Source organism: Lissotriton vulgaris, chromosome 6, assembly GCF_964263255.1.
Source record: "Lissotriton vulgaris chromosome 6, aLisVul1.2, whole genome shotgun sequence".
Classification (NCBI taxonomy): Eukaryota; Metazoa; Chordata; class Amphibia; order Caudata; family Salamandridae; genus Lissotriton; species Lissotriton vulgaris.
In genome coordinates, this window is record NC_141694.1 from 1,045,578,844 (window position 1) to 1,045,604,843 (window position 26,000).

General features: G+C 47.1%; 1 protein-coding gene across 2 annotated transcripts in view; it reads right to left on the reverse strand.

Annotated features, from left to right (window-relative positions):
• PHF10 (PHD finger protein 10) overlaps positions 1-26,000 on the reverse strand; it is a 678,055-nt gene that overhangs the window by 509,126 nt on the left and 142,929 nt on the right. The window contains exon 4 of one of the 2 annotated variants that reach the window (XM_086927105.1): positions 13,391-13,524. In XM_086927105.1, coding sequence (XP_086783231.1) covers positions 13,391-13,524 — 134 coding nt within the window. Of the gene's footprint in view, positions 1-13,390; positions 13,543-26,000 lie in introns of both variants that reach the window. The other variant, XM_086927104.1, reaches the window with a different exon arrangement.

The window sequence follows — 26,000 nt, forward strand, 5'->3', positions numbered from 1 at the left end:
TGTAATTGTGCATGGGGAGTGTCGGTATGGGGGTGTAGGGGAAGACAGCGGCCGAGATGTTGGTCACATCCGGCTCGTGGGATGGGGTGTCCGCCTAGGGGGGAGGGGAGGGGAGGGGGGGAGAGACAGTGTAGCCGGTTTCGTGCTTCTGGGAAGCATCTACGCCTATGCGCACTGGGCTCCTGTTCATAATGTGCGGCATTCATTTCCGGCTCTGCCATCAGTTAGATATGCATGTTGCATCGTGTAAGTAGGCACAGGTTGAGAGGGGGCGCCGGGCACGCGGGGCATCTGTCTATTTCCATATCTTCGGTCTGTTCCGGGAGTGTGTCTAATTTCAGATGATCCCTTGTGCTAGGCTAGCTTGCTGAAAGGACTTCAGCACGGCATCCCAGAGGTGCGCAATTAGGAGTTTTCTCAGTCCCATCGTTTCCTCTCTGCGCAACACTGTGCCCTCCGCCACCGCCCAGTTAGTGAAAGAGGTGTACCAGTGTTGAGTATGCGGGGGTCTGTTGTGTTTCCAGTGCTTAGTGAGTAGACGTTTGGCTGTGACAAGTCACAGATCCCAAAATCGTGCCGGCACCTTGTTCAGTTTGGTCCTTTTGTAAAGCCCCAGGATGCAAGCCTCCCATGTGTGTGGTATTTCTTCATCTGTGCATTGTGTCAGCAATGATGTGATCGTGCTCCAGTATGACTGGATGTCGGGGCACAGCCAGAGCATATGCAACAGGTCTGCTCCAGTCAAGGAACATCGCTGGCATGCTGCGTTAGTGACTGAGAAGTATCTGTTAATCTTGTGCGGTGTCAGGTATGCACGGTGCAAGATGTAGAACTGTATGGTTTTAAAACGGGAGTTGCGTGGGACATTGACTGGGCCTAGTAGCACCATTGCCCACTCTTTGTCCGTCCAGGCCCACCCTCTGTCCACTTCCTATTTGTCTCTTAGTTGTCGGGTAGAGTGTTGTGTGTGCTCCAAGAGAGCTTGTGCCAGCCAGTGTACCACGTGAGTGCCATTGCCCATTACATGCAGATATTGCATGAATTGATGCATTGGCGGCTCCTAGGAGATATCGCCCCAGGCGTTCGCTAACGTCCACACCAGGGAGGCGTGGGTTAGAAATTGACCAGCTGGTAAGCCTGTGTCCGCTGCAAGTGCAGCAAAGGTGAGCAAGGCGCCTTCTGCATAAAGGTCCCCCAATGTCTCCACTCCTGCCTGCGTCCATCTCTCCAGCCCAGCCTCCGCCATTACACCATCTCCTCTGGGAGTGCCCAGTAAGGGGAGCACTGGGGCGTATGGTTTCATCACTCGATTCAGTTTCAAGCAGCGTAGGAAGCATTTGTGTGCTACCGCTGTGTGTAGTTGTGTGGGGCGTGGGGCTTTCGCCAGTGGGTGGAACAGCATGCAAATTTGTGTGTGGGTCCGGCGAGTGGTATCTGTGGCTGTATCTTCCAAATTTCTGCCACTTAGCCATCCCGATACCCATACCCACTCATCGACCTATACACCCATTCTTACAGGTTGCAGGTTACAGTTAGGTAATATATTTTTTTGGAACCTTCGAAATTCACCACAAAAGCAGAGGTTACAGGGATGTTCTAGTTAAGAAATAAAATTAAAACAAAAACGTAAGAATTCACTGAAAAAAATCGGGGACGTTATAGTAAAGCTCAGAATTTACACTCACAAAACCATAGACATTCAGCAGTTCTAGTTACCTGCGCTAACTATAACGTACGCCCCACAAAGCACTGATTATGACTTCACATATTACATCACTCATGACATAGTCTGTGACCTCTCTGATGACATCTCAAATCACATCACTGATGACATTCACGGAACCACTTGCACACCCACTTATACACTCACACAACCATCAAACCCACACTACTCCACACCGACTCACAGATCAATACAACCACTCAGATGTTATATATAAATATATATATTCACTGAAAAAAACACAGGTTTCAGGGACGCTATAGTTAGTTGGACATTTCACTCATGCAAAACCAGAGAAATTCGGCCGTTATAGTTAGTTCAGCTAACTAACCACCGCCCCCGCAATGCACTGCTGATGATGTCAAATATTACATCATTCATGACATGGTCCGTGACATCACAGTGTTTTTTTCAGTGAATTTCTAAGGTTTTTTTAAAAGCTATTTTCTAACTATAACGTCCCTGAAACCTGTGTTTTTTTCAGTGAATTTATAAGGTGTTTTAAATGATTTATTCTAACTATAACGTCCCTCAAACCTATGTTTTTTCAGGTGAATTACATAAATACATCCATACTTCTGTACTCATAAAATGACTAACAGTACTGTGTCATGACTCATAATTCAACCACAATCAAGCACTAATCAACATATTAAACAATTCTAATGCTAAATGTTTCCTATGTTGTTTTTAATTTTTAAAATCGGAATCATGGTTTATTCATATGTCTTCTATTCAGAATCATAGCAAGTATTAAACGTTTTCAGTCATGAGAAAGCAAATGAGACGCGTTGGCGGGTAACAGTTTTCAACCTCTGCCAACGTGTGCACATTTCAAGCAGTTAACGCGTGTGAGGATGCAAATGACAAGCTTTAGCGGTTAACAATTTTGAACCTTTTCCCAACACGTGCACATGTCAAACAGTCTAAAAGTGAGCACATGTTAACCGAAAAACATAATATCTACAGGCGTGGGGCAGCACGTTGCTTCCATAGACTACTTTGTAACCAAAGAATATATAAACCACACCCAACCCTTCGAAAATGGATTCGTTTTTGCGAGTCATTTCCCTGTCTCCAGTGAGTGATCCAGCTTCCGTTCATCAGCGTCTGATTCTTCTTTTGCAACAACAAAAGAGATTACAGACTTGTAGATTGCTAGATCCAGGGATAGTAGACATGTATAAAACGTAACTATTTATCAGAATAGTGGAATTAACCATTATAATTGCTTTTTGTGTTGTAGGAAACAACTAACTAAAAGTATTTATTCAAAGAATCATATGTAGTTTAAAGTTCTATTATATATGGATATCAACAGTTATCAAGATTTTGAAACTTTAGGTAATTGTATAAAAGATTCTAAAAAGTTCAACATGTGTTTGATATTCAGTTGTTATATTATTTCTTTATTTGCATTTATATCTAACGTCAGCAACACCTGTTCACAAACAGACAGAATTCAGGAGACATTTATCTTTTTCTCTCTTCTCACCCCTATTGGTCTTCTCCCCCGGGGTGAAATAGTGTAACCGTGTATGTTCTACTACTATCTTTCCATTTCATCTCAGAGGAGTTCGGGGCCTGTCGGCGCTAGGACCGAAAATACCTGAGTTCCAGAGAACACAAACATGAAACCTGTCAGACGCTTGATAACATTTTGTAATTTATCTCTTCTACTCTCTATTCTTCTTCTCCCCTTAGATGAGATAGAGGGGCTGTATATATTTTACTACTGCCTTTCTATTTTATCTTAGAGGAGTTGGAGGCCTTTCAGCGCTAGGAGTAAACATTCCCAAGTCCCAGACAGCAATAACACTAAACGCTTGCTAACATTTCATCATTTATCTTTTTCTGTCTTTTCATCCCTATTCTCCTTCTCCCATGAGCTAGTACACTGTTGCCGTGTATATTCTACTACTGTGGCCGTGTAGTACCTCAAAAGGGTTGGGGGCGCGTGAGCACCAGGACTCAACATACCCATTTCCCACACAACAACAACAGTAAAGATGTTAAACGCTTGATAACATTGTCATTTATCTTTTTCTGTCTTTTCGTACGTATTCTCCTTCTCCCATGAGCTATATAGTTTCACAGTGTATATTCTACTACTGTGACCCTGCTGTAGCTCAGAGGGGTTGGGGGCCTGTCGGCGCCAGGACAAAACAATTTGAAATACAGGTTACTGGCCTTTAAAAGTGAGGGGCATATCAAGCCCCTATCTCCACAACAACATCACTTTTTGTGACGTTGTGGTGGCAATAGCTTCAGCTCCCTATTATCAAGGCAGCGTTAAGCCACTTAACGTGGCTTAAAGCCACGTTAAGCGGCTTAACGCTGCCTTGATAATAGTTGCCCTTTTCATGCTAAACTTTGCGATAGGGTGGCGATAACAGGGGGTAGCCCCGAACTTAAGACCAAAAAAATCCTGGTCTTAAGATGGCGAATAGAAGCAAAATTATTTATCCTCTTTTTTGCTTTTTCCATGTGTACTGCCTTGTGCAGCAGACATGCAAAAAGCAAAATTCCATGGTTTGTTTATGTACAGGAAGGTATCCCATCCTGTACATTAACCTGTGTTGGAGCTAAGTTGGAAAACTTAGCCCCATTACAGGGGAAAACGCATCCTAAATAATATGGTGCAGTCTCCCGTTAATGAAATGGCGGAGAGAGGCGTTTAGCCAAGAAGGCTAACGCCTCTCTGCCACTTCCATGCTAATACCCCCATAGTGCCTAACTGAATGCCTTGACGATCCCTACATTTCCGACAGACATTTCGTCTTGTTCTCTCTTTTAATTCCTATTCTTTTTCTCCCCTTCTGAGAGTATATTGTGTAACCGTCTATATTCTACTGTTATCATTCTATTCCACCTCAGAGGTGTTGGAGGCAGGACTGAACATCCCGAGTTCCACAGCACAGAAACTTTAAAACAGTAAGACGCTTGATAAAATTTTGTCATTTATCTTTTTCTGTCTTTCCATCCTTATTCTCCTTCTCTCATGAGATAATAGTGTCAATATGTATATTCTACTACTATCACCCTATGTTACCTCAAAGGGGTTGGGGGCCTGTCAGCGCCAGGACTAAAGAATCTGGAATGCAGATTAGTGGCCCTGCATTATAACAAAACATTGCTCCCGGGAACTAGCCCACCAGGGGGGCTTAATTAAACAAAACACTCTACACTGCTCTCCATTTTTAGGTTTCGCCTGCCGAAGGCTGCAATCTAATGTTTACTATATGGGCTACAGGAACGTCCCCCGGCTCCCATTGGCTAGCTCCATAAATGGAGGCTAGCCATTGGGAGCCGGATCTGTCCGTCAAGGCCGGACCAGATTCGGGGGCGATCCCGAGATTTTTTCGCTCTCCGCCTCTGCGATGTCGTCATTGCGGCGGTGGGCGGAGTTTCGTTTTTTTTTTTTATGGGTTTGATTTTGTCATACGGCCGCCGGAGGAAGCCCAGGTGAGTGCTTGTTTTCTTTTTTGCCACGTCTCAGATTTCGCCCCTCGCTAACCACCCCACCCCATTGCCCTCAGTTCGTGGCTCCTTCTCTAGGGGGTCTTTTAAAAATATTTGTTTTAATTTATTCGGTACGTGAGAACGCTTATCTCTTTCCTGTGACACTGAGCCACATGGAGGAGCGTTACCGATGATCACTTCACTCGGCACACCTAAACTACATTTGCCCCCTCTTCCCGCTGTTCGTGTCCCCGTTCCCGCCCCCCTCCCGCTGTCCGTGTGCCCGCCCGCCCGCCCCCCTCCCGCTGACTGTGTGTCTGCCCGCCGCCCTCCCGCTGACCGTGTGTCCGCCCGCCCCCCTCCCACTGTCCGCGTGTGTCCGTGCGTGTCCGTGCGAGTGAAATCATTCCAACACCCTCGCACCCTTCCTTTTTTTTCTTTTTTGCCACGTCTCAGATTTCGCCCCTCGCTAACCGCCCCACCCCATTGCCCTCAGTTCGTGGCTCCTTCTATAGGGGGTCTTTTAAAAATATTTGTTTTAATTTATTCGGTACGTGAGAACGCTTATCTCTTTCCTGTGACACTGAGCCACATGGAGGAGCGTTACCGATGATCACTTCACTCGGCACAACTAAACGACATTTGCCCCCCCCCTCCGGCTGTTCGTGTCCCCGTTCCCGCCCCCCTCCCGCTGTCTGTGTGCCCGTCCCCCTCCCGCTGTCCGTGTGTGTCTGCCCGCCCGCCCCCTCCCGCTGTCCGTGTGTGTCCGCCCGCCTGCCCCCCTCCCGCTGTCCGTGTGTGTCCGTGCGTGTCCGTGCGAGTGAAATCATCCCAACACCCTCGCACCCTTCCTTTTTAGGTTTCGACTGGGGAACGGAGCGTAAGCTCCGCCCCCAGAGAAATCTCTAGTCTTCAGTAACGGACTCTTGGAATACGCCCTCTGTTTCATTGGCTAGCTCCATATATGGAGGCTAGCCATTGGAACAGAGAGGCGTCCGTCATGGCCGGACCAGATTCAGGGGCGTTCCCGAGAATTTTTGGCTTTTGGCTACGTCATGCTACGTCAGCCAAAAGCCGGGAACGCCCCGGAATCTGGTCCGGCCGGGCCGTGCTTGCTGCTGTCCTGCCTTCCTCCGTGTCCCTCCTCCCGCCGTCCCCCCTCCCCCCTCCTCGCTGTCCTGTGCACGTTTCCCGCCTCCCTCCCGCCGTCCATGTCCTCTCCCGCCGTTCGTGTTTGAGAGTTTGAATGGCCAGATAACGCACATGCATAGCAAAAGATTAATATAAGCTTTCATAGAAAGAGGTGACCTATACACATGTCCATATTACGCTAATTTTCACGGACAGGTCATTTTATGTATATGAGCAGGAGGAGTTTAGTCAAATATATTGAAAGAGCCATTTTATGCATTTGTTTGGAAACTAATGTCCTTCTAAGGGCTGGTTTTTGTGCCAGCAAATGGAAGGCCACCGTGTATACATTTACACCGTGCCGCTTCATTTCCCTTCTATTGCCGCATAATTTAATCTGCACTGCCGCATAGATTGCTTCTCCACTGCCGCATAATTCCGCCGGCCGTCCCTGTAGGCCGGACCGCCCGCAGCCTCGCACAAGGACTCGGAGTCACCATCGAAATGGAGCGTCTCTGAAAATGGATGCCGAGAACAGCGGGCGCAGGGGAGGACCGGATCCTCCACAGCCAATGGGGCTGCCGGAAGGATCGGATGGTTAATCGAGGGGAGGGAAGCCTCCCGGTAATAGGGGACGCAGGGGTGGGGGCATTAATCCCCCCCCAGCCCCCGTCTGTGGGGATGAAGGCTATTTCTCTCTCTGCGGGTATTGCGATAATCCCCCGCGCGCAGACGGCCGAGCAGGGAGATAATATTTTGCGCAGTCCAATAATCCGCTCAACCTGCGAGCAAACTGTTTTCACAGATAAGCCGCGCAGCCCTCTCTCCAGATATTCTGTGCGGGGAGAGTGACAACGCAGAGAGATTTGGGACGGGTGGGCTGCGATTAACCCAGCAAACAAATAAATACATCGGGGTCAGCGGGAGAGGGAAGGTGGGGGCAGGCCTTCGGGGGCAGAGATAGATGGCTAACCTTCAGTTCACGTGCTCGGATGCAGGGTTTCAATTAGCAGGTGCCTTGTCACCATTATCTTTATGGAAACCTAGTCGAAACTCTTTACTCGAAAAATTGACTCGACAAAATGTAGGACTTTTGCGTGAGAACGTCGCCAAAAGAATTAATTGGAATTGTTAGTTTTACTCCCTGCACAATTTTCTGGAAAGTTTCCCCTTCACAGTTCATTGCACGTATTTCGTTTTTTTTTTCTCCTTCAATAAATGACCCACTTAAAAAAAAAAAAACAATTGAAAGCTTTCGCTTTCAACACTTAATTTTGACCCTCTCACTTTGCACCTTTTCGTCTTCGGTCCGTTCTTTATCAACTCATTCACTCACTGTATCAGTTGAGATATTTTGCAAAATAGTAGGCTCGTTGTTTTCGGAAATAGTTAATCAAGGAAGTTATGTAATGCAACTTTTATTTTTTCGGGTGTCTGCCTGCCTGCAGTGTCCGTGGTCCGTCTGTCTGTGTGTGTGCCTGCAGTGTCCATCTGTCTGTGTGCCTCCAGTGTCCGTCTATCTGTGTGCCTGCAGTCTCTGTCTATCTGTGTGCCTGCAGTGTCTAAGGTCCGTCTTTCTGTGTGCGTGCTGCAATGTCAGCCTGTCTGTTCGTTCCCCCAGCAAAAATAAGTGAGCAACCACTGTCAAGGCAACCACAGTGTCATGGAGCAGCCCCTCTCCTATCTGTTCCTTCCTTCAACAAATCTCGCACAGGGTGAAACGCCGAAGATGCGCCACTCCGTGCCAGCAGGAATAAGAAACAACCCTTGTGTCTAGGTTTACAATGTCAACCGGCCAGGATACGGTGCCTGTCTGTGTGCCTGTAATGTCCATCTGTCTGTGTGCCTGTAGTGTCCGTCTGTCTGTGTGCCTGTAGTGTCCGTCTGTCTGTGTGCCTGTAGTGTCCCGCTATCTGTGCGCCTGCAGTGTCCATCTGTCCGATTGCAATGTCCGTCTATCTGTGTGCCTGCGGTGATCGGCTGTCTGCCTGCCTGCAGTGTCCGTGGTCCGTCTGTCTGTGTGTGTGCCTGCAGTGTCCGTCTGTCTGTGTGCGTGCAGTGTCAGCATGTCTGTGTGTCTGTAGTGTCCGAGGTCCGTCTGTCTGTCTGTGTGCCTCCAGTGTCCGTCTATCTGTGTGCCTGCAGTCTCTGTCTGTCTGTGTGCCTGCAGTGTCTAAGGTCCGTCTTTCTGTGTGCGTGCTGCAATGTCAGCCTGTCTGTTCGTTCCCCCAGCAAAAAAAAGTGAGCAACCACTGTCAAGGCAACCACAGTGTCATGGAGCAGCCCCTCTCCTATCTGTTCCTTCCTTCAACAAATCTTGCACAGGGTGAAACGCCGAAGATGCGCCACTCCGTGCCAGCAGGAATAAGAGGACTTTGCAAACAGCAAAAAAACTGGAGCACATTAAAACTTGGCTGCGCAGCCATGTAAGAGGCAGGGCATGTCTGCGCTTGTGCAAAGTAGTATATTATAACCAGCCACGTAAGAGGGCCGATCTGCGCTTGCGCAGAGTCCCCATCTCCAGACCTCACACGCGTCACCCAGCATCACAGGCACTGGTCACGCTCGAACCCACGCCATCTTAAACCTTTGCACCTAGGGTCTCCGTGCAAACCAGAGCGCTCCACAGCCCGGGGATGAAGTGCTGTGTAAATGTCACAGTGCAGTACATGGTATAGGCCAATTCTACTACAGTACCTGCTTCAGTGCACACTTGCACTGAGAGCAACTGCTGTGCTGTGACAGCTGTGTGGGCGGATGGCTGTGAGAGCTGTGTGGGCTGTGAGAGCTGTGTGGGCTGTGAGAGCTGTGTGGGCTGTGAGAGCTGTGTGGGCTGTGAGAGCTGTGTGGGCTGTGAGAGCTGTGTGGGCTGTGAGAGCTGTGTGGGCTGTGAGAGCTGTGAGAGCTGTGTGGGCTGTGAGAGCTGTGAGAGCTGTTGGGCTGTGAGAGCTGTGAGGGCTGTGAGGGCTGTGAGAGCTGTGTGGGCTGTGAGAGCTGTGTGGGCTGTGAGGGCTGTGTGGGCTGTGTGGGCTGTGTGGCCTGTGAGGCCTGTGAGGCCTGTGAGGGCTGTGAGGCCTGTGAGGGCTGTGAGAGCTGTGAGAGCTGTGAGAGCTGTGTGGGCTGTGTGGGCTGTGTGGGCTGTGTGGGCTGTGTGGGCTGTGTGGGCTGTGTGGGCTGTGAGGGCTGTGAGGGCTGTGAGGGCTGTGAGAGCTGTGAGGGCTGTGTGGGCTGTGAGGGTTGTGAGGGCTGTGAGAGCTGTGTGGGCTGTGTGGCCTGTGTCGGCTGTGAGAGCTGTGTGGGCTGTGAGAGCTGTGTGGGCTGTGAGAGCTGTGTGGGCTGTGAGAGCTGTGTGGGCTGAGAGAGCTGTGTGGGCTGTGTGGGCTGAGAGCTGTGTGGGCTGTGTGGGCTGAGAGAGCTGTGTGGGCTGTGAGAGCTGTTGGCAATGTAAATAACAATGCCATTTATTTATAAGTAAAAAAAAAAAAAAAAATGTCATGAGCAATGCCAATAACTCTAACTTTTCCAAAGGCGAAACCATTGCATTGTAAATGCTTGTTTTTCTTTTTTGCCACGTCTCAGATTTCGCCCCTCGCTAACCGCCCCACCCCATTGCCCTCAGTTCGTGGCTCCTTCTCTAGGGGGTCTTTTAAAAATATTTGTTTTAATTTATTCGGTACGTGAGAACGCTTATCTCTTTCCTGTGACACTGAGCCACATGGAGGAGCGTTACCGATGATCACTTCACTCGGCACACCTAAACTACATTTTGAGCATACGCAACCATTTTTTCACATGCAATGTAATGTGGACCCGTACCGGTCATTCATTTACATTTGGTTTACAATGCAAATATTTTTACATGAAACAAGTGATCCCTAAAGAATCCTTTATTTAAGTTGTTTCCTGGTTTTGATAAGCCGAAATTAGAAGCATGTATGCCATGCATAGCAATCAGCCTAGATATGGGAAGCATACACACATTGTTTAACTGTCTGCCTATTTTAGCTAAGCCTAAGATGCGGCATTTTTGTACGTTTTAGTATACATTTGTTCAGGGGTGCGCGCTATTTGCAACCGTGCACAATGGATGTTGTCTGCAGCAATGTCCGTGAGCGGCACATCATGGCTATAGTACATGGTATCCTTTTTGATGCTTCAAACATGTATTATTAAATCAGACTGTATGAGCTAGTGTGTAGAGGAAGAGGTGTGGCGCCGCGGCTAGGGCGACTGACTCCGGAATCTGGGGATCACGGTTCGATCCCTCAACGGTGGCAGATTAGCCCAGCACCATGTGACTCTGGGCAATAGCTTGCTTAATCTTCCCGACCCTTACAGGTGATTGTGCACTTTACACATGTGGATTATTTATTTATTAATTGTATAGCTCTTCAATCTCTGGCAGCACAGCAAAAATCTTTATTGAAAATCACTTGCACACATTCATGCAGAGCTCGGAATTGGGGCACATTGTATAGCACACCAACAGACTAAAGGATAACAAGTAGGACATGAGGTTAGTGGGTAGAGTGGGGTCAGAAGGGATTACAGGATAAGTGATGACACACAATAGTGTAAACTGTGACATATTTCTAAACATTGCCGTTCAACAAGCTATGCAGTTCACTCCTTTGATGTCCTACTACCACGCCATTCCTAAGACAGTCCTATGAGAATCAGAATAATAATGAATTACCCTTGCAATCGGAACCATCCGCACATATCGGGTGTGAGAAACCGTAACATTTATCAAATTATTTGTTGGGTACACAATGGAATCTATACCCATTGCTTTCACCAGATGTCTAGTCTGTTTTGTGACCTTCTCACAGCCCCTTCACTACAGTGATTTGATGCATTTAGTTCCGAAGCGTGCAACTATTTTTTGGTGGTATTGTGTGGTTTGGTGAAAGCTGATTGTGCTTGGAGAGGTTTTTCTTCAGTAAGAGGTGTGCAATACTGACACCCAGGCATGAGGAAGAAGTGAGGATTAATCTATTAAAATATGTTGGAATGGAGGTCTAGGTTATGTTCCCAAAAGAGAAGGCCGTATCAATTTTTGTGGCATTTTTTTGAAGCCTCATTGTCTATTTCTTCATGTGAGTTTTGCTTAATTTAGGATCAGCAGGTGTCTTGGGGTACTTTGTTGCCTTCTGCCTGGCACAGCATGTTGTATAGTATCACCAAAAGGCACTGTGGATGCCAGTAAGTCCGAAAGGCAACACCAATTGACTTTGCCAATGCTAGGGAGTGCAGAGTGACTAGGGAGTGCAGAGTGACTAGGGAGTGCAGAGTGACTAGGGAGTGCAGAGTGATTATGGAGTGCAGAGTGATTAGGGAGTGCAGAGTGATTAGGGAGTGCAGAGTGACTAGGGAGTGCAGAGTGCAAGGGAGTGCAGAGTGCAAGGGAGTGCGAGGGAGTGCAGAGTGACTAGGGAGTGCTAGTGTGTGGGCTGTGAGAGCTGTGTGGGCTGTGAGAGCTGTGTGGGCAGTGAGAGCTGTGTGGGCTGTGAGAGCTGTGTGGGCTGTGAGCTGTGTGGGCTGTGAGCTGTGTGGGCTGTGAGAGCTGTGTGGGCTGTGAGAGCTGTGTGGGCTGTGAGAGCTGTGTGGGCTGAGAGAGCTGTGTGGGCTGAGAGAGCTGTTGGCAATGTAAATAACAATGCCATTTATTTATAAGTAAAAAAAAAAAAAAGAAATGTCATGAGCAATGCCAATAGCTCTAACTTTTCCAAAGGCGAAACCATTGCATTGTAAATGCTTGTTCTTTTTCCCACCATGATTTCCAGGCCCTAAGAGAATCCTGCCGAAAGCATATAAAAATGTTTCTTTACGTTCGACTCCCTGTGACACCCCTGAGCACCCTAGAAAGGTCACACTGTTCCTACCCTACCCTCTCCTACTTAACAGAGTCACAACATGGCAGCCAAGGCTTCCTAGTTTGAAGTGTTGGCAGCCAATCCCAGGTAAGCTCATGCTCGGGATGCCTGAACCAATCAGATCTCACAATTCTCAAATATCGATATCTCTAAATCTATAAATATCTCAAAAAATACTGAATGAATTTATACCATTTTTAAAAAAGCGTGCTTTCTGAACCACCAGCTACCTTTTTGCCAAATTTGGTGTAACTCCATTCGGCAGTTCGGGCTGTAGCCGTGTCTAAAGTTTCCTATGGAAATTAACATGGAGAAAACACGTTTTGGGACCCCCCTTTTTTTCTCGACCCCCTTCACCAATCGCCCCCAGACTTTCAAAACCGGAGCTGACCTCAATGAACAATTAGTTTTGAAAATGTCGTGAAAATTCGTCAAACGGCCCCCAAGTTATTCGCAAAATAAAAACCGCTTTTCCTATAGAAACTAGGTTCTAACTATAACTATCTACTGGCGACTGCCAGTAGGAGATAGATGGATGTTAAGATTTTATTTTGTAAGCCCAATAAGTCAATTTTAAAGATAATATTGAAAAGGCTTCTTTAGAGCATTAATAACAAAGGTTTTACCATACAAAAGAATCCAGCTACAAAATATTTACTGGATGTTTACTCTTGCCAGAAAATAGAATGCCAGAATGCCCTCAATAACGGTTTATTTCTAATAGTATTAAACCACTGATGCAAGAAAGGGGATATGTATCTGTATTATAACTCCTACACCGAAGGGCGGAAAACTGCCACTTCATAGTGAAACTGTAAACCTGTCATGAACGCTGGTATAGAGAATAAGTGGTGCATAGCCAAGTGGCACCTTAGACCTTTTTGGAGTCTTTACTACAGTGAGTTATTGTCCACAATACATTTCTTGCAGAAAATGTGCATGAAAATATACACTGGCGTGGTCTCTAGAGATGCAGATGACATTCTATCAATAAATAAATACATGGTAAAAATCAGTGTAAAATATATAAAGAGAAGGACATCAAAACGTTTCCAAGTGCAGCCTGTCAACGTTTAGCACGTGGAACCAGAGGTATGCACCTTAAACTATTCAAAATCTTCACATATCTGATGAGCCCACAACATATTATGCTCAAAGGCTCATTCACCTAGTTGTTTTACTACTGACTATTGCTTACCGAGTATTCTTTGTAGTGATCAGTGATTCGTTGACGTTCTTTCTCCTGCAGTATAACTGAATATTCTGCATGCTTGGTTGGGTATTCTTTAATCATTAGATCAATTACTTCATCACTTCGCAAAGCTGTCAGACCTAGATTGTGTGAGAACACTGAAAATTTACAAAGGGAAAAAAAATTCAACTTACAAGCCATCATTCACTTTTCAGTCAAACTGTTAGAAAATGCAGACTTCATTCACATCAATTTACTCAAGTAACTATGTTCCTCTACTAATGCTCACAAACCTGTAACTACTACCATTGTGATGGCGTATCTATAGTTTACATTTCCATTCTCTGAAGTTAGGACTGTGGGACTCCGAAGGGAAAAAAATGAAACTGTGTATGGTCCTTTTTAAAGGGGAGTACATTAGAAAGCAAATGTAACTTCAGAAAGCTGTAAGTATAATTGCCTTTAGGGTGTTCACACCATTCTAAAATCCTCCATGCCAGAGTGAGTCAAGCGCTCATTAATGCTTCCTGTATGCATCACAAGATCAACTCACACCTAGTGCACATGTACATTTCTTCTTAAAAACTTTGATAAATTGAGCACTATTAAACTAGTAAAAGTAATAATTCTCATTTCTAACAGTTAGAAACAGTCAAATTGCGGTACATGAGAAAAATAGTTAGCATTATTAATATTATTATTATGTCAAGCAGCAACTGCCTTTTGGCTTTGCAGAAGAACCTCGAGCACCAACTCGATTCCCATTTAGAAGACCACCTGACCTTAAAATGGCCGCCAACATCAGACATCAACTGCTCAACTAAGGAGCAAATGGCATGAATCGCCACGGAGTCTAACCACCCAGCAAAGGCTCAGCGGAGGTCGTAGGCATAGCACTGACCCCAACAAACACCAGACCCAGCTGTAGAGTCCCCTCTACAAGTAAACGCTGGCCACATCATCGGTCTAGCAATGTGCTTCTCTCCTTTGGGGTTGCCTGCATTCAAAATGGCCGCCCGCTAGCTTTAAACAGTCAAAAAAAGAGGACATCCTGACCGGATCTGACCCTTTAGACTCCTGGTCCGGACCGAGAATAGAGGACCCACGGAACGACCCAAGGGGACACTAAATTCATTGCTTCACCTGATGACTGCAAGCACCAGCTCACTTCTCGGCAAATAGGCCGCCTGACCTTAAACTGGCCGCCATGTTTAGACACCAACTGCTCAAGCATGGAGCTTGAAGCTCATCGTTGTCCACCTTTAACGTCGAATTTCAAGACTCACCTGAGGACTTGGAGCCTAAACTGCATTAACTCTAGGGGGCCCCCTAATCCCAAAAGGCACCAGCAAAGCCTCCATTCCTCACTGCAATTCATCTTGGTCCTAGGAGCAACGGCCCCCCCTGCATCGTCTAGGTGGCCTGAGTGGCCCATTGCAACCCAACCAGAGGAACCCCCCTGGATGAAATCCCTAAGTGAGCATCGGGAAGGGGATACTCAGTTAAACCCTCAATAGGATCACTCTGCAAAGAACTGGGACAGCTCATGCAGAACAGACCCCCGATGCCTCAGCATCTCCAGGTTAGTGAGTCCCCCGATCCTACCTCACTCCCTTAACCAAGAGAGCCGAGGGCTTCTGCCCTCTTAGTCCACCATCGCCCCGCCCCCAGAGTGGTCCCCTGAACGCTCCTACAACACCCCTTCCCTCCTCCTCTGCAATCAGCTTCCTTCCCCACCTCCCGCCAATAGTCCCACCCTAAAGAGTGACCTCAGTGCGCTAGACCCCACTACCCACCTTATCGAACAGCCCAGCCTCCACGTGACACAACACTCCCCCGCCCTCTCACCGAGGACCCACGCCTCCCCCCTACCCACCGAAGATGCCCCCGGCCGTGCAATTGAACACTTATCCATGCCCTTCTCTTAACTTCCTGACACCACATTAGCTGTTGGTAGGAAGATTAGTTTGTGAGGAAGGTAGAATTAACAACCCTCCGCCGAGCGTCAGAGATCAGCTCTGACCTCGGAGCTGATAGTATCAGAAGACGAAGAGTTCTCTTGTGGGGTCTTCTCTCCAGAACGCGGAAGATTTGAGGGGTCAGATGGGGTTAGCAGCCGCACCCGAGATGAGCAGTGGAATAGACACCTCACTGTCTGTGTGCCCGTTAACCCGCCCCCCTCCCGCTGTCCGTGTGCCCATCCCCCCTTCCGCTGTCCGTGTGCCCGTCCCCCCTCCCGCTGTCCGTGTGCCCGTCCCCCTCCCGTCAGCACCGTGTCCCGGGACAGACTGCGCAGCTTCCAGCACACCAAGCAGGTGGGCAGCTACCGCATCGGCCGCAAGCTGGGCGAGGGCTCCTTCGCCAAGGTGCGCGAGGGCCTGCACGTGGTCACCGGGGAGAAGGTAAGGGCTCGCGTTTGGTGGTACCCGGGAGGGGTGGCGGGCAATGAGGGGTCTGTCGGTGCTGTCCAGATAAGTAGCATAGAGTTGTTGGGAGAGTGTAGTTAGGGGGTTGTCTCGCACCAAAATGCTTTATTTTGAGCCCCTGACTTAGTGTGAAATGGTGTGGAAAAGACGAGGACACGGTTTTTGGTCTCAGTCCCGAGTTTTGCCAAAAGGATAGCTTCTCGGGTTAGTGCCTGGGTGAAACTATGCAGACATTAGTTTCGTGATGAAAATAAGGGTGCCCAAAACGTTGCCCAAACCTTTTGTGCATGTTATTTTGACGGCCATGCAGGTTGAGCCACGTGCAAAAAGCTGCCCCATACTCTGCGCACTTTTGGATTGAACCGGTTGTTTAACATAAAACAGGAGATTGGACGACACAACGCAGATAGGAAGAATACAATACAGAGGGTAAAAAAATAGTAATGGGGACATCTCCTCTGCCCATCGCGACGCCCAGAGTGTTGGGGCCACTGCAGCTTCGAGGCGAGTCCAGGGAGCTGGTCAGCCCGAGGACATGCCGGGAGGCTCACACTGCTCTCCCGCTTTTGTGCTGGGTGTCTGTAGGGCATGGCGGGGCGCTGCCAGTGTCACCGTGTTGACAGCAGCGGCACAGACTGGTAACATGTTCACCAATGCTACACCCAGTGAGCACAGCTGATGGCCTGCCTTCTAGGCGCCCTTTCCTCGTCTGTTCAGCAGACAGCATTCACTAGAGGTGTTCTGCAAGCTGCAGGATATTGCACTGGTTTGTTAGATGGATTCACGGGAAGCAACTCGTGCCCTAGTCACCGTTTGCAAGCTCTTGCGTTACTGCGGCAGCAGCTGGTAACTGTTACCAGTCGCCGGTAGTACACTGTAACATTATGTTGTAGCTTAATGTACAGCACTGAATACTAGGGCATTGCTGCCATGCACACAGCGCAAGCAGAAACACGTCCGTTATCTGTGTTCCGTCCGGCATCGTAATGTTATATTGTTGCATGCTGTGTAGCGCAGAGTTTTTTTTTTGCGATGCTTGCATGCTTGCATGCAGACAGCGCAAACAAACATCCATTTTGCGTAATCAGTAGCATAGTTTGGTTTATTGGTACTGCTTTTATTGGTATGTTCTGATGCTGTAGTTTGTCTTTACGTATAGCGCCTTGGGTAGTTATGCAGGTGACGCTAGTACAGCCAATGCTCGTGCACGCTGGGGATCGCAGCCATGTTCAGAGCTGAAGTGCGTGAGCAAATGTCACTTTCAGACTTTGTAGAGCAAAGCTTTGAGCGTGCGTAGTAGTTTCACTACAGAGGCAAACAACTACGCGGCACACGCAGAGTCCCTTGGCAGCGCTGCTGCATAAAGCTATTGGCCTTGTAAATGACAATGCCATTTATAGATCTGTTTTCAAAATCAACACATAAATAAAAAGTTTGTCATTTACAATGCCAATAGCTCTAACTTTTCCGAAGGCGAAACCATTGCATTGTAATGCTTGTTTCTGTATTTATCCATATTTATTTTGTCGTGAGCAAAAGAAAGATGCTGGGGCTAGTACTTACTCACATTTATTTAAAAAGGCAATGCACGCTTGGTTGTTATAGGTTTAGATAGATTTATGCAGATGGGTAAATAGGTTACTGCTTTTAACACAGAGATCCTTCTGTTACTTGCTGTTAATAAATTGCAAACCTTCTAACATAAGACAGTGAGCTATGAAGGGCCTTGTAAACCTCACTGTCCTATGTATTGTATTGTAATTGCATTTATATAGAGCTTACTACCCTTGACAAGGCATCGAAGAGCTTTTTTATCCAGTAGCACACTACTCCGGAATGACCTCACAAAATCAGGGATTGTGAATAGCACGACTTTCCGTGGTGGTCACATATTAGTAAGGAAAACAAAATTATTTGACTAGAGGTGAAAGAATTTAGTTTTAGACTGGTTAAAATCATTCTTTGCCATTGGTACGCATGCATATTGTCTTGTCACTGACCTAGCAGTACTAAAAGAAATGCAGTCTTTTTCATAAAAACATATAAGAAATATCAACATAAAGGCTCATTTGGAGCCATCGAGCTGATGATTCACATTTGCGGATTTCACTGCATCCTAAGATTCAGTAACAGGGAAGACTCTTTTTCTGGGCGCAAAGATAGGGAAGTGACCTCTCAGTAACCAATAATCCAAACTCTCTCAGATGAGAACATTATTTCAGTGCAGGCGCGCCACGCCCATTGGGCTCAAAGGGCTTTAGCCTCCCCAGTCGTGTGTCGCAGCCTGGGCTGAGACAGCTTCCCTGGCACACACTCAGCCGCACCCGAGCACTTCACAGGTCTTTAAAAGACCATTTACTTGCTAACGAGGCTTTGTTGTACTTTCACCCCTTCTTAGAGCCCCTGCAGCTCCACTCTTCTGATTGCTGGAAGAATTAGCCCCCCTCCCGCAATTTTACTCTAGTTGCACCTCTGTTTCAGTGTCACTGAAGGATATGTTGGTCTGAGACCCCCATAGAGAAACCATAGCGAGAGAAGGCAACACTGCAGAATGAAACTGAATTAGAGAAACCCATTTAAAATAAGAGATCAGTGAAGCACTACATATCGAACATGGCAAGGGGGACATGAAGTAAAACAAACATAAGTTAAACGGTACACACCACACTTGGTGTGCCACACTAGCTTGTTAGGTTTCGCCTGGCGAACAGCTGCGCAGCAGCGTTTCGCGCAGGCGAAATCTTTTGTTATAACAGTATGGCCTTAGTTCCGCCTCTCTCTTCCATTGGCTAGCTCCATGAATGGAGGCTAGCCATTGGAAGAGAGATCTGTCCGTCATTCACCAAGGCGATTCGTGGGCGTTTCGGCGATTTTTTTCCTCTCCACCCCTTTTAAAACGTCATGCGGCGGTGGGCGGATGTTTTTTTTTTTTCCGTGTTGTTTTGGTCATTTTCGAAGTGCCTTTATCCGGAGTGGTCTGCGAGATTTAAGTCGCCAGGAAGTTGTTTTTATTTCCGATCAGGTAAGCAGCATTTTGTTTATAATTTTGTTTTCCCTTTGTACTGTACCCAGTTTCATGTTGTCTCCCTGTTTGTTTTACGTTTTTGCGTGTTTTGTTGCTGTTCCACGGTATATTTTTACGTCTTTGTGTGTCTAGAATCCCGTTCCCGCCCCCCTCCCGCTGTCCGTGAGCCCGTTCCCGCCCCCCCTCCCGCTGTCCGTGAGCCTGTCCCCCCTCCCGCTGTCCGTGTGCCCGTCCCCCCTCCCGCTTTCCATGAGCCCGTCCCCCCTCCCGTAGGCTGCCACGACCGTGGTACTCCTCTGAGACCTGTACTTGCACCATCTTCGGTATCGGTAAAGATGAGGAAGGACACATTCACAACTCCTAGGGATCAACCGTTGGGTTAAAATAAAAAAAATCCCTAATTAGATCATTAGGTGTACCACCGCTTCCTCTTACCGGTAATATCTAGAACTTCTCACAACTTTTCTCAGTAGTTTGCTAGGCAGTCCACAAAGTAAGCCTACGCTAGCCACGCCCATTCACCTCTTACACGCCCCGTGGTGTATGTTAATTATAAACTGTTACATCTAGAACTTGTTACAACTTTGAGGGCTACAAGTAGCTTTAACTCTTATGTGATCTCGGTCCTTTTCGTTCGCGCTGTTTACCCAGGAGGCCGCACTGACCTGATTGGAACACTTGGGAGTGCAGTGTGGAGGAGCAAGGGACACGGGATCTCGTCCCGAAACAGCTAAAGCATAAAGCCAAATTGATTTGATTAGAACATGCAACTCGACCCCTTCGGTCTCTTTTGCCTGGCTTTCACCTTGTGGAGAAGCGTGGCTCAGTGGTTAGAGGCGCAGACCCGGAAGCTGAGATCGGCCGTGGACCAGGGTTCGATTCCCCGCCTCGGCGGGTCTCGGGCTCAAAAATTCCACGGAGTCGACAATTCTCGCTCCGGTGCCTACTCGACTCACGGGGTCACACTCTGCGACTCTGGGCAATAGCTTGCTTAATCTCCACTACGGCCCCTCGCGGCGGGATGCCTGGCTTTCACCTTGTGGATACCCGGCCGGGGTATCTCACAGGGGAATACCAGGACGGGTTCCCTAAGCAAGCGCCTTGAGACCCCTGGGTTAAAGTGTTGCGCTATATAAATCGAAACACATTTACATTTACATTTACATTTCCTAACTATCCAGCTCTGTCCTGGTCCCAAAAAAACAACTGCAATCCGTGATGCATGTTTTCCGGCCGATGGTATTTCGCCGTACAGATCTGAGACACCACCCCATCATTGTTGAGCTAAGCCGTTAGTTATTTTTTATTTACATCAGAATTGCGTAAAGTTGCACACTTTCCAGTTCACGAGGGACTAGCAGAAACAGAGAAATGTGCTACTTATGCTTTTACCAGCAAATGTACTTTCTAATACAAATGCAGCCCACATGTTGGCTATATAAAGCGGCTGAAGTAATATACGGATGCCAAATCTTTTCTTAAACATAACTAAAAATGTAATTAATGAAAAGTATGTTTTATTCGTTGGATAAGAAGACTATTCTGTTCCTTACCACATACCTACTTTCTATAAAAGAATATCTTTACCAAATAACAGATGTGAAATACATTGTATCCGAAGATCGAAACCGGCATGATCATGGTTGTAAGTGACGAGGGGTTTACTCAGAAATGGGTCCCGTGGTCACTGAAAACATGGTACACTCAACTGAAAAAACCCTATTGGGCCGAACCCGGGCTTGGGTAGCCTGTGTTCAGGTACAAAGAAGACCTGGTTTATCAGTTCTGTTTGAGCTGTTCCAATTGGAGCAGGACCAATGCTGATTTGCATGTGGCTGGATCTAATCTGAAGTGAGGAAAAAACACGATGGGCTGGAATTCTGCTCGAACAATTGCCTGTAGCTGGACTTTTTGTAAGCATTCATCCATCCTCTTTTGTTCTTTAGCGTGTAAAGTTGACATTTAACAACCTTATTCACTGTTGGGCTTTATTTCCCACCCCCTTTCTTCTTCATGGTAGTCTTGTCAGTTGTGGCCAGAAAATCACTTGTCAACCCCGACCTATACGGTAATTTAGATTTTTATTTATGAATGCATGCCGATTATCAGTTCGCTTATTTCAGTAACTGAAAACTTGACCGTAAAACCATACAGCTAGGATCAATACTGGTGCTAGACAGAAATGCAGAGCACAGAATGTGACATTTTTACTTAAAAATACTGTGACCATTGTGTTGCCTTAAAATGCTTTGCCTTTGTTCTTTTTAGCTTTTCTTTCTGTTGGCATTTTAAGTGAGATTGATGTAGTGCTGCATATGTATACACAAATATGCTTTATGGTTTTGGTATGTTAGTCCTTGAGAGTACATAGCATATACTGCTTGTCCTAAGCCCTGAAACCTTTGCCTTTATTGTAATTGTTAGGCTAACCTGCCTGGGTTCCGTCACATGTAGCGTGTTCACTATTTAATTATATATTTGTCTGACTGCAGTTTAAAAATGCACTCGATGCGTCAATTTATGTGCCTAAATGGAGTATGCTTGCTTCACTGCCCCCTGGCTGTGCTTGCTTCCCTGCCCCCTGGCTGTGCTTGCTTCCCTGCCCCCTCGCTGTGCTTGCTTCCCTGCCCCCTCGCTGTGCCTGCTTCCCTGCCCCCTCGCTGTGCTTGCTTCCCTGCCCCCTCGCTGTGCTTGCTTCCCTGCCCCCTCGCTGTGCTTGCTTCATTGCCCCCTCGCTGTGCTTGCTTCATTGCCCCCTCGCTGTGCTTGCTCTCCTGGGTAGGTGTGTGTGGCTCTGGGTGTGTGTGTGGCTCTGGGTGTGTGTGTGTGGCTCTGGGTGTGTGTGTGTGTGTGTGTGTGTGTGTGTGTGGCTCTGGGTGTGTGTGTGTGGCTCTGGGTGTGTGTGTGTGTGTGTGTGGCTCTGGGTGTGTGTGTGTGTGTGTGTGTGTGTGGCTCTGGGTGGGTGTGTGTGTGTGTGTGGCTCTGGGTGTGTGTGTGTGTGTGTGGCTCTGGGTGTGTGTGTGTGTGGCTTTGGGTGTGTGTGGGTGTGTGTGGCTTTGGGTGTGTGTGTGTGTGTGGCTTTGGGTGTGTGTGTGTGTGTGTGTGTGTGTTTGGCTCTGGGTGTCTGTGGCTCTGGGTGTGTGTGTGTGTGTGTGTGTGTGGTAGTTATTGCTGTCTGCTGAGCTCGTCCAGTAGGGTACAATAGGTCTCACATTTGCGAGAGATTAAGCTATTGGTAATGTAAATGACAATGCCATTTATTTATCGGTTTTCAAAACCAACACATAAATAAAATTTTTGTCATTTACAATGCCAATAGCTCTAACTTTTGCAAAGGCGAAATCATTGCATTGTAAATGCTTGTTTTTATTGGGCGACCGAGAGCTGACAATCTTTTCTATCGCAATAGCAAATAATATTATTAAATCAGAATGTAACAAGTAAAAAAAAAAAAAAAAGAAAAAAAAGAGTACAGAAAATGATATTCCAGCTCACGGCGTCTCTTTCAGACACCCAATGTGCACGCTCATGGCGTGTCCTTCAGCGTGCGCCTTACAGACATGGGTCCGCTAAGAGAATGGACAACGGCAATGCAACCAGCCAAGCCCTCACTCACGGCTCAGTCTGCAGATTCGCTGGCCATCTCCTCGGCACGCCGCAGGGCTCTCCTCACCACTCAGGAGCCCCGTCATGCCTCTGCTGCCATCTAGTCTACCTCGCTCTTCGCCCGGTCCCTCTGATGAGGCCGGGACTTCAGCATGGAGCTTGCAGGGTTCCAGACGTCCTCTCCGGCGGTTCCTTCCTGTTTCTTTGGCAGACCCCACCCACGTCCCAACGAAGGCTGTCTGACTTCCGGTTTCGCTGCCATCTGCACCGGAGGCAGGGAGAGAGCCCTGTGATGTCCCCTCCGTTGTTCAGCTTGTTTTTATTGCTGTCAAGCATTATGTTTTTACAGTGTAACACGAACCTTAAGCAGAATGCCTCCTTGTCCAAGCAGTCTGGGACCAGTAGCGACATCTGAGGGTCAGAGATGGATAGAAACCGCCCGGACTCGCATCGCACGCTTTCACTTTGCCTCCCCCCTTCGGCTCCACGGAGACAGCTTGTTGCTCGTGGCTGCCGAAGACAAATGTGAGGCTTGCCTCGACCTCTCCATCTGAAGCGGTAATTCAGTCGAGCATTCGCGTTTCATTCAAGTGATGTGCGCAGAAGGCTGCTTGTTCGCTATTATTAGCTGAAGGCAGGTTGGGGAAAGTAATTGCAGTGTGCTCTCATGAAGTACTCGCAGAATCGATGTCCAGTTAGGAGCTTTATTGGAGGAGCAGGCTTCCAAGCACCGTCTACTTGTCTTGTAGACAATATTTGCATGAGTTGTTATAGCTTGTAATTCACTGGGCAAGCGCAATAGTGTAGGGAGTGTGCTTTTATGCCGTCATGCCCTGTGTAAATCTTAACATGCATGCTAATGTGATTTCAGTCATTTGCATGTCACACAGCACACCTATATGTTGTGAGTGTGCTGCCTGACACATTCAGGTGTAGGGGACCTGTTGGTTGTGTGACGCATCTGAGCAACGTAAGCGTCTTTTTGTTGGCTGGCACATTGTATGGGGTATGTATGACCTGTATGGTGTCTACCACAGAGGAACCGTGTATTACTTCTGGTTGCCTAACAAGCCTGTATAATTTAGTACCGTTGTGTGATCTGACATGTAGGATCTGCGTGGTTTCTGATTCACATGTGTTATGCATGACCTCTGTGCTGTGATGCTTCTTTGTATTATGTGTGACATGATACATCAGTGTTTGTTTATACAGCCTGTGTGCTGCCTGACATAGTTTGTTCTTTAGGATATGTATACTGCATGATAAAAACCGGTGTAATGTAACATCTGGCTATTGCCTGGTTCACTCTTGTATGTATGTCCAGCATTCTGCCTGCTGCAGCGGTCATGTATCACAAGTGCGCTCCCTGACAAGCAGGTGTAACCTAGAACCTGTGTGGTGCCTGAAAGCACAATTTATGTCCTATAATATTGTTGTGTTTTATACAACCAGTTTGCTGCCCAACATGCTCTGTTCTGTATGACAAGTGTTATGTTTGGTACAGCTGCGTTGACACGCCTATATGACCTAGGACCTGTGATATCTGACACTTATGTGTATGTGCTTTTTGACACACCATGGTTTGTATGACCTGTGAGCTGTTTGCCACAGCTGTGTAACCTAGTTCTATGTGAAGCCGGACGTATCTGTTTGACACCCATACCGGACATGATCATGCCATTCAACCGTACTTGTTGTAGCTAAGCACTTGTTACACAAATCATTCTAAAAATGGATAACGCAGAAGGCTGGTATAAATTAAGATTTGATTACCCACCGTAAGGTCAATACCACAAAGGCATAATCAGCAAGGACAGTTTAGAAAACCTGGTAGAAAAGGAGGTTTATGAGTCCACAAAATGGGGAAAATGCCATGTGGAGGACAAGTGGACACCAGCCAAGGAGATGAAGTGCTTTTTTATGTTAGGTCAGGTGGTCGACTTTAGTGTAACTTAGTAAAGAACTAGTTACTTACCTGTACACTATGGTTCTCCAGTATTATCTTTCATAGATTCACATGCTTGTATCTTCCCCGTCGTCATGGTGGGAGTCTCCCGGTAAATAATAATCATAGCAGTAGAAGAAAAACTGCCTGAAACCATAGAGTAGAGAAACCAGAGGGTAACCTCTCCTCCTCATTATGTGGCCCAAACTACAGCCAATCAGCAACCAGCCCCAGCCTACACCATTCCCAGCAGAGCCACCATACCTCAGATTTCCTACCGCCCAAGAGTGAGCTATACAGGAAAACCAGAGATAAAAGGCGGTCTACCTAAAGGAAACGGGGAGGCGGGCGGGCGCATGTGAATCTATGAAAGATAATACTGGAGAACCATAGTGTACAGGTAAGTAACTAGTTCTTTCTCCAGTATTCAATCTTTCATAGATTCACATGCTTGTATCAGATTAGATAGCAGTTCCTGTAGTTAGAGCGTTTCCAGGCTAGACCCCTTTCCTATCTCGGGGCTGTGTGCCATAAATTGCTTCTATTACAAAAGAACTTTCCACAATACCAAGGCATGATCAATTAAACATTGTCATCATAATTATTTGCGTAAAGAGAAAAGCATATTATACAGTAAACAGAAATTTGCAGAATACAAGTCATAAACATGTACCTTATTTAAAGAGATGTCGCAGGACTGCCTGTCCCACTGCTGCATCTGCTTTCCATTCCGTGTCCAGACAGTAATGCTTGGTGAATGTATGAGCAGTCGACCAGGTTGCTGCTCTACATATGTCTGGAAGGGGTACTCCTGCCAGCAATGCAGAAGACGTCGCCATTTTCCGTGTATCATGGGCACGGACTTTCCTGTCGAGAGGTCTTCCCGCTTTCTCATGACAGAAGCAAATAGCGGAAGCAATCCATCTGGATATGGAGGAACGTGAAAGGGCCAGCCCTTTTCTGACCCCTGAGTAAGCAACGAACAGTTGGTTTGATTTGCGAAAGCTTTTAGTCTTTTCAATGTAAAATTTTAGGCATCTGCCGATGTCCAAAGTATGCAAAGCTTTTTCAGCCGCCGTGGATGGGTTCTTAAAATATGTCGGCAGGATGACAGGTTCATTCAGATGAAAATAAGAGGGTATTTTAGGCACAAATTTAGGGTTGGTTCTTAGCATCACCTTATCCGGCTTGAATTGAATGAAGGGATCCAATATAGAAAAAGCTTGTATCTCGCTCACTCTTCTGGCAGACGTGAGCGCCAACAGCAAAGCCACCTTCCATGACAAAAATTGTAATTCTGATTTGTGTATGGGTTCGAAGGGAGCTTTCATCAACTGCGACAATACTGTGTTAAGCTGCCATGAAGGTGGAGGATGCTTGACAGGAGGAAACTTCCTGAACAGCCCTTTCAAGAATTCCTTGATTAGCCTATTAGACCACAAGGAAGGGCATCCTGGTGATCTTCTATACCTGGAAATTGCAGCTAGATGGACTTTTATAGATGAGTGTGCCAGTCCTGATCTGGCTAAATGTAGTAAATACGGAAGGATTTGCTCAGCCGAGGACGTTAAGGGATGCAGTGCCTTAGACCTGCACCAATTACAGAATCGCTTC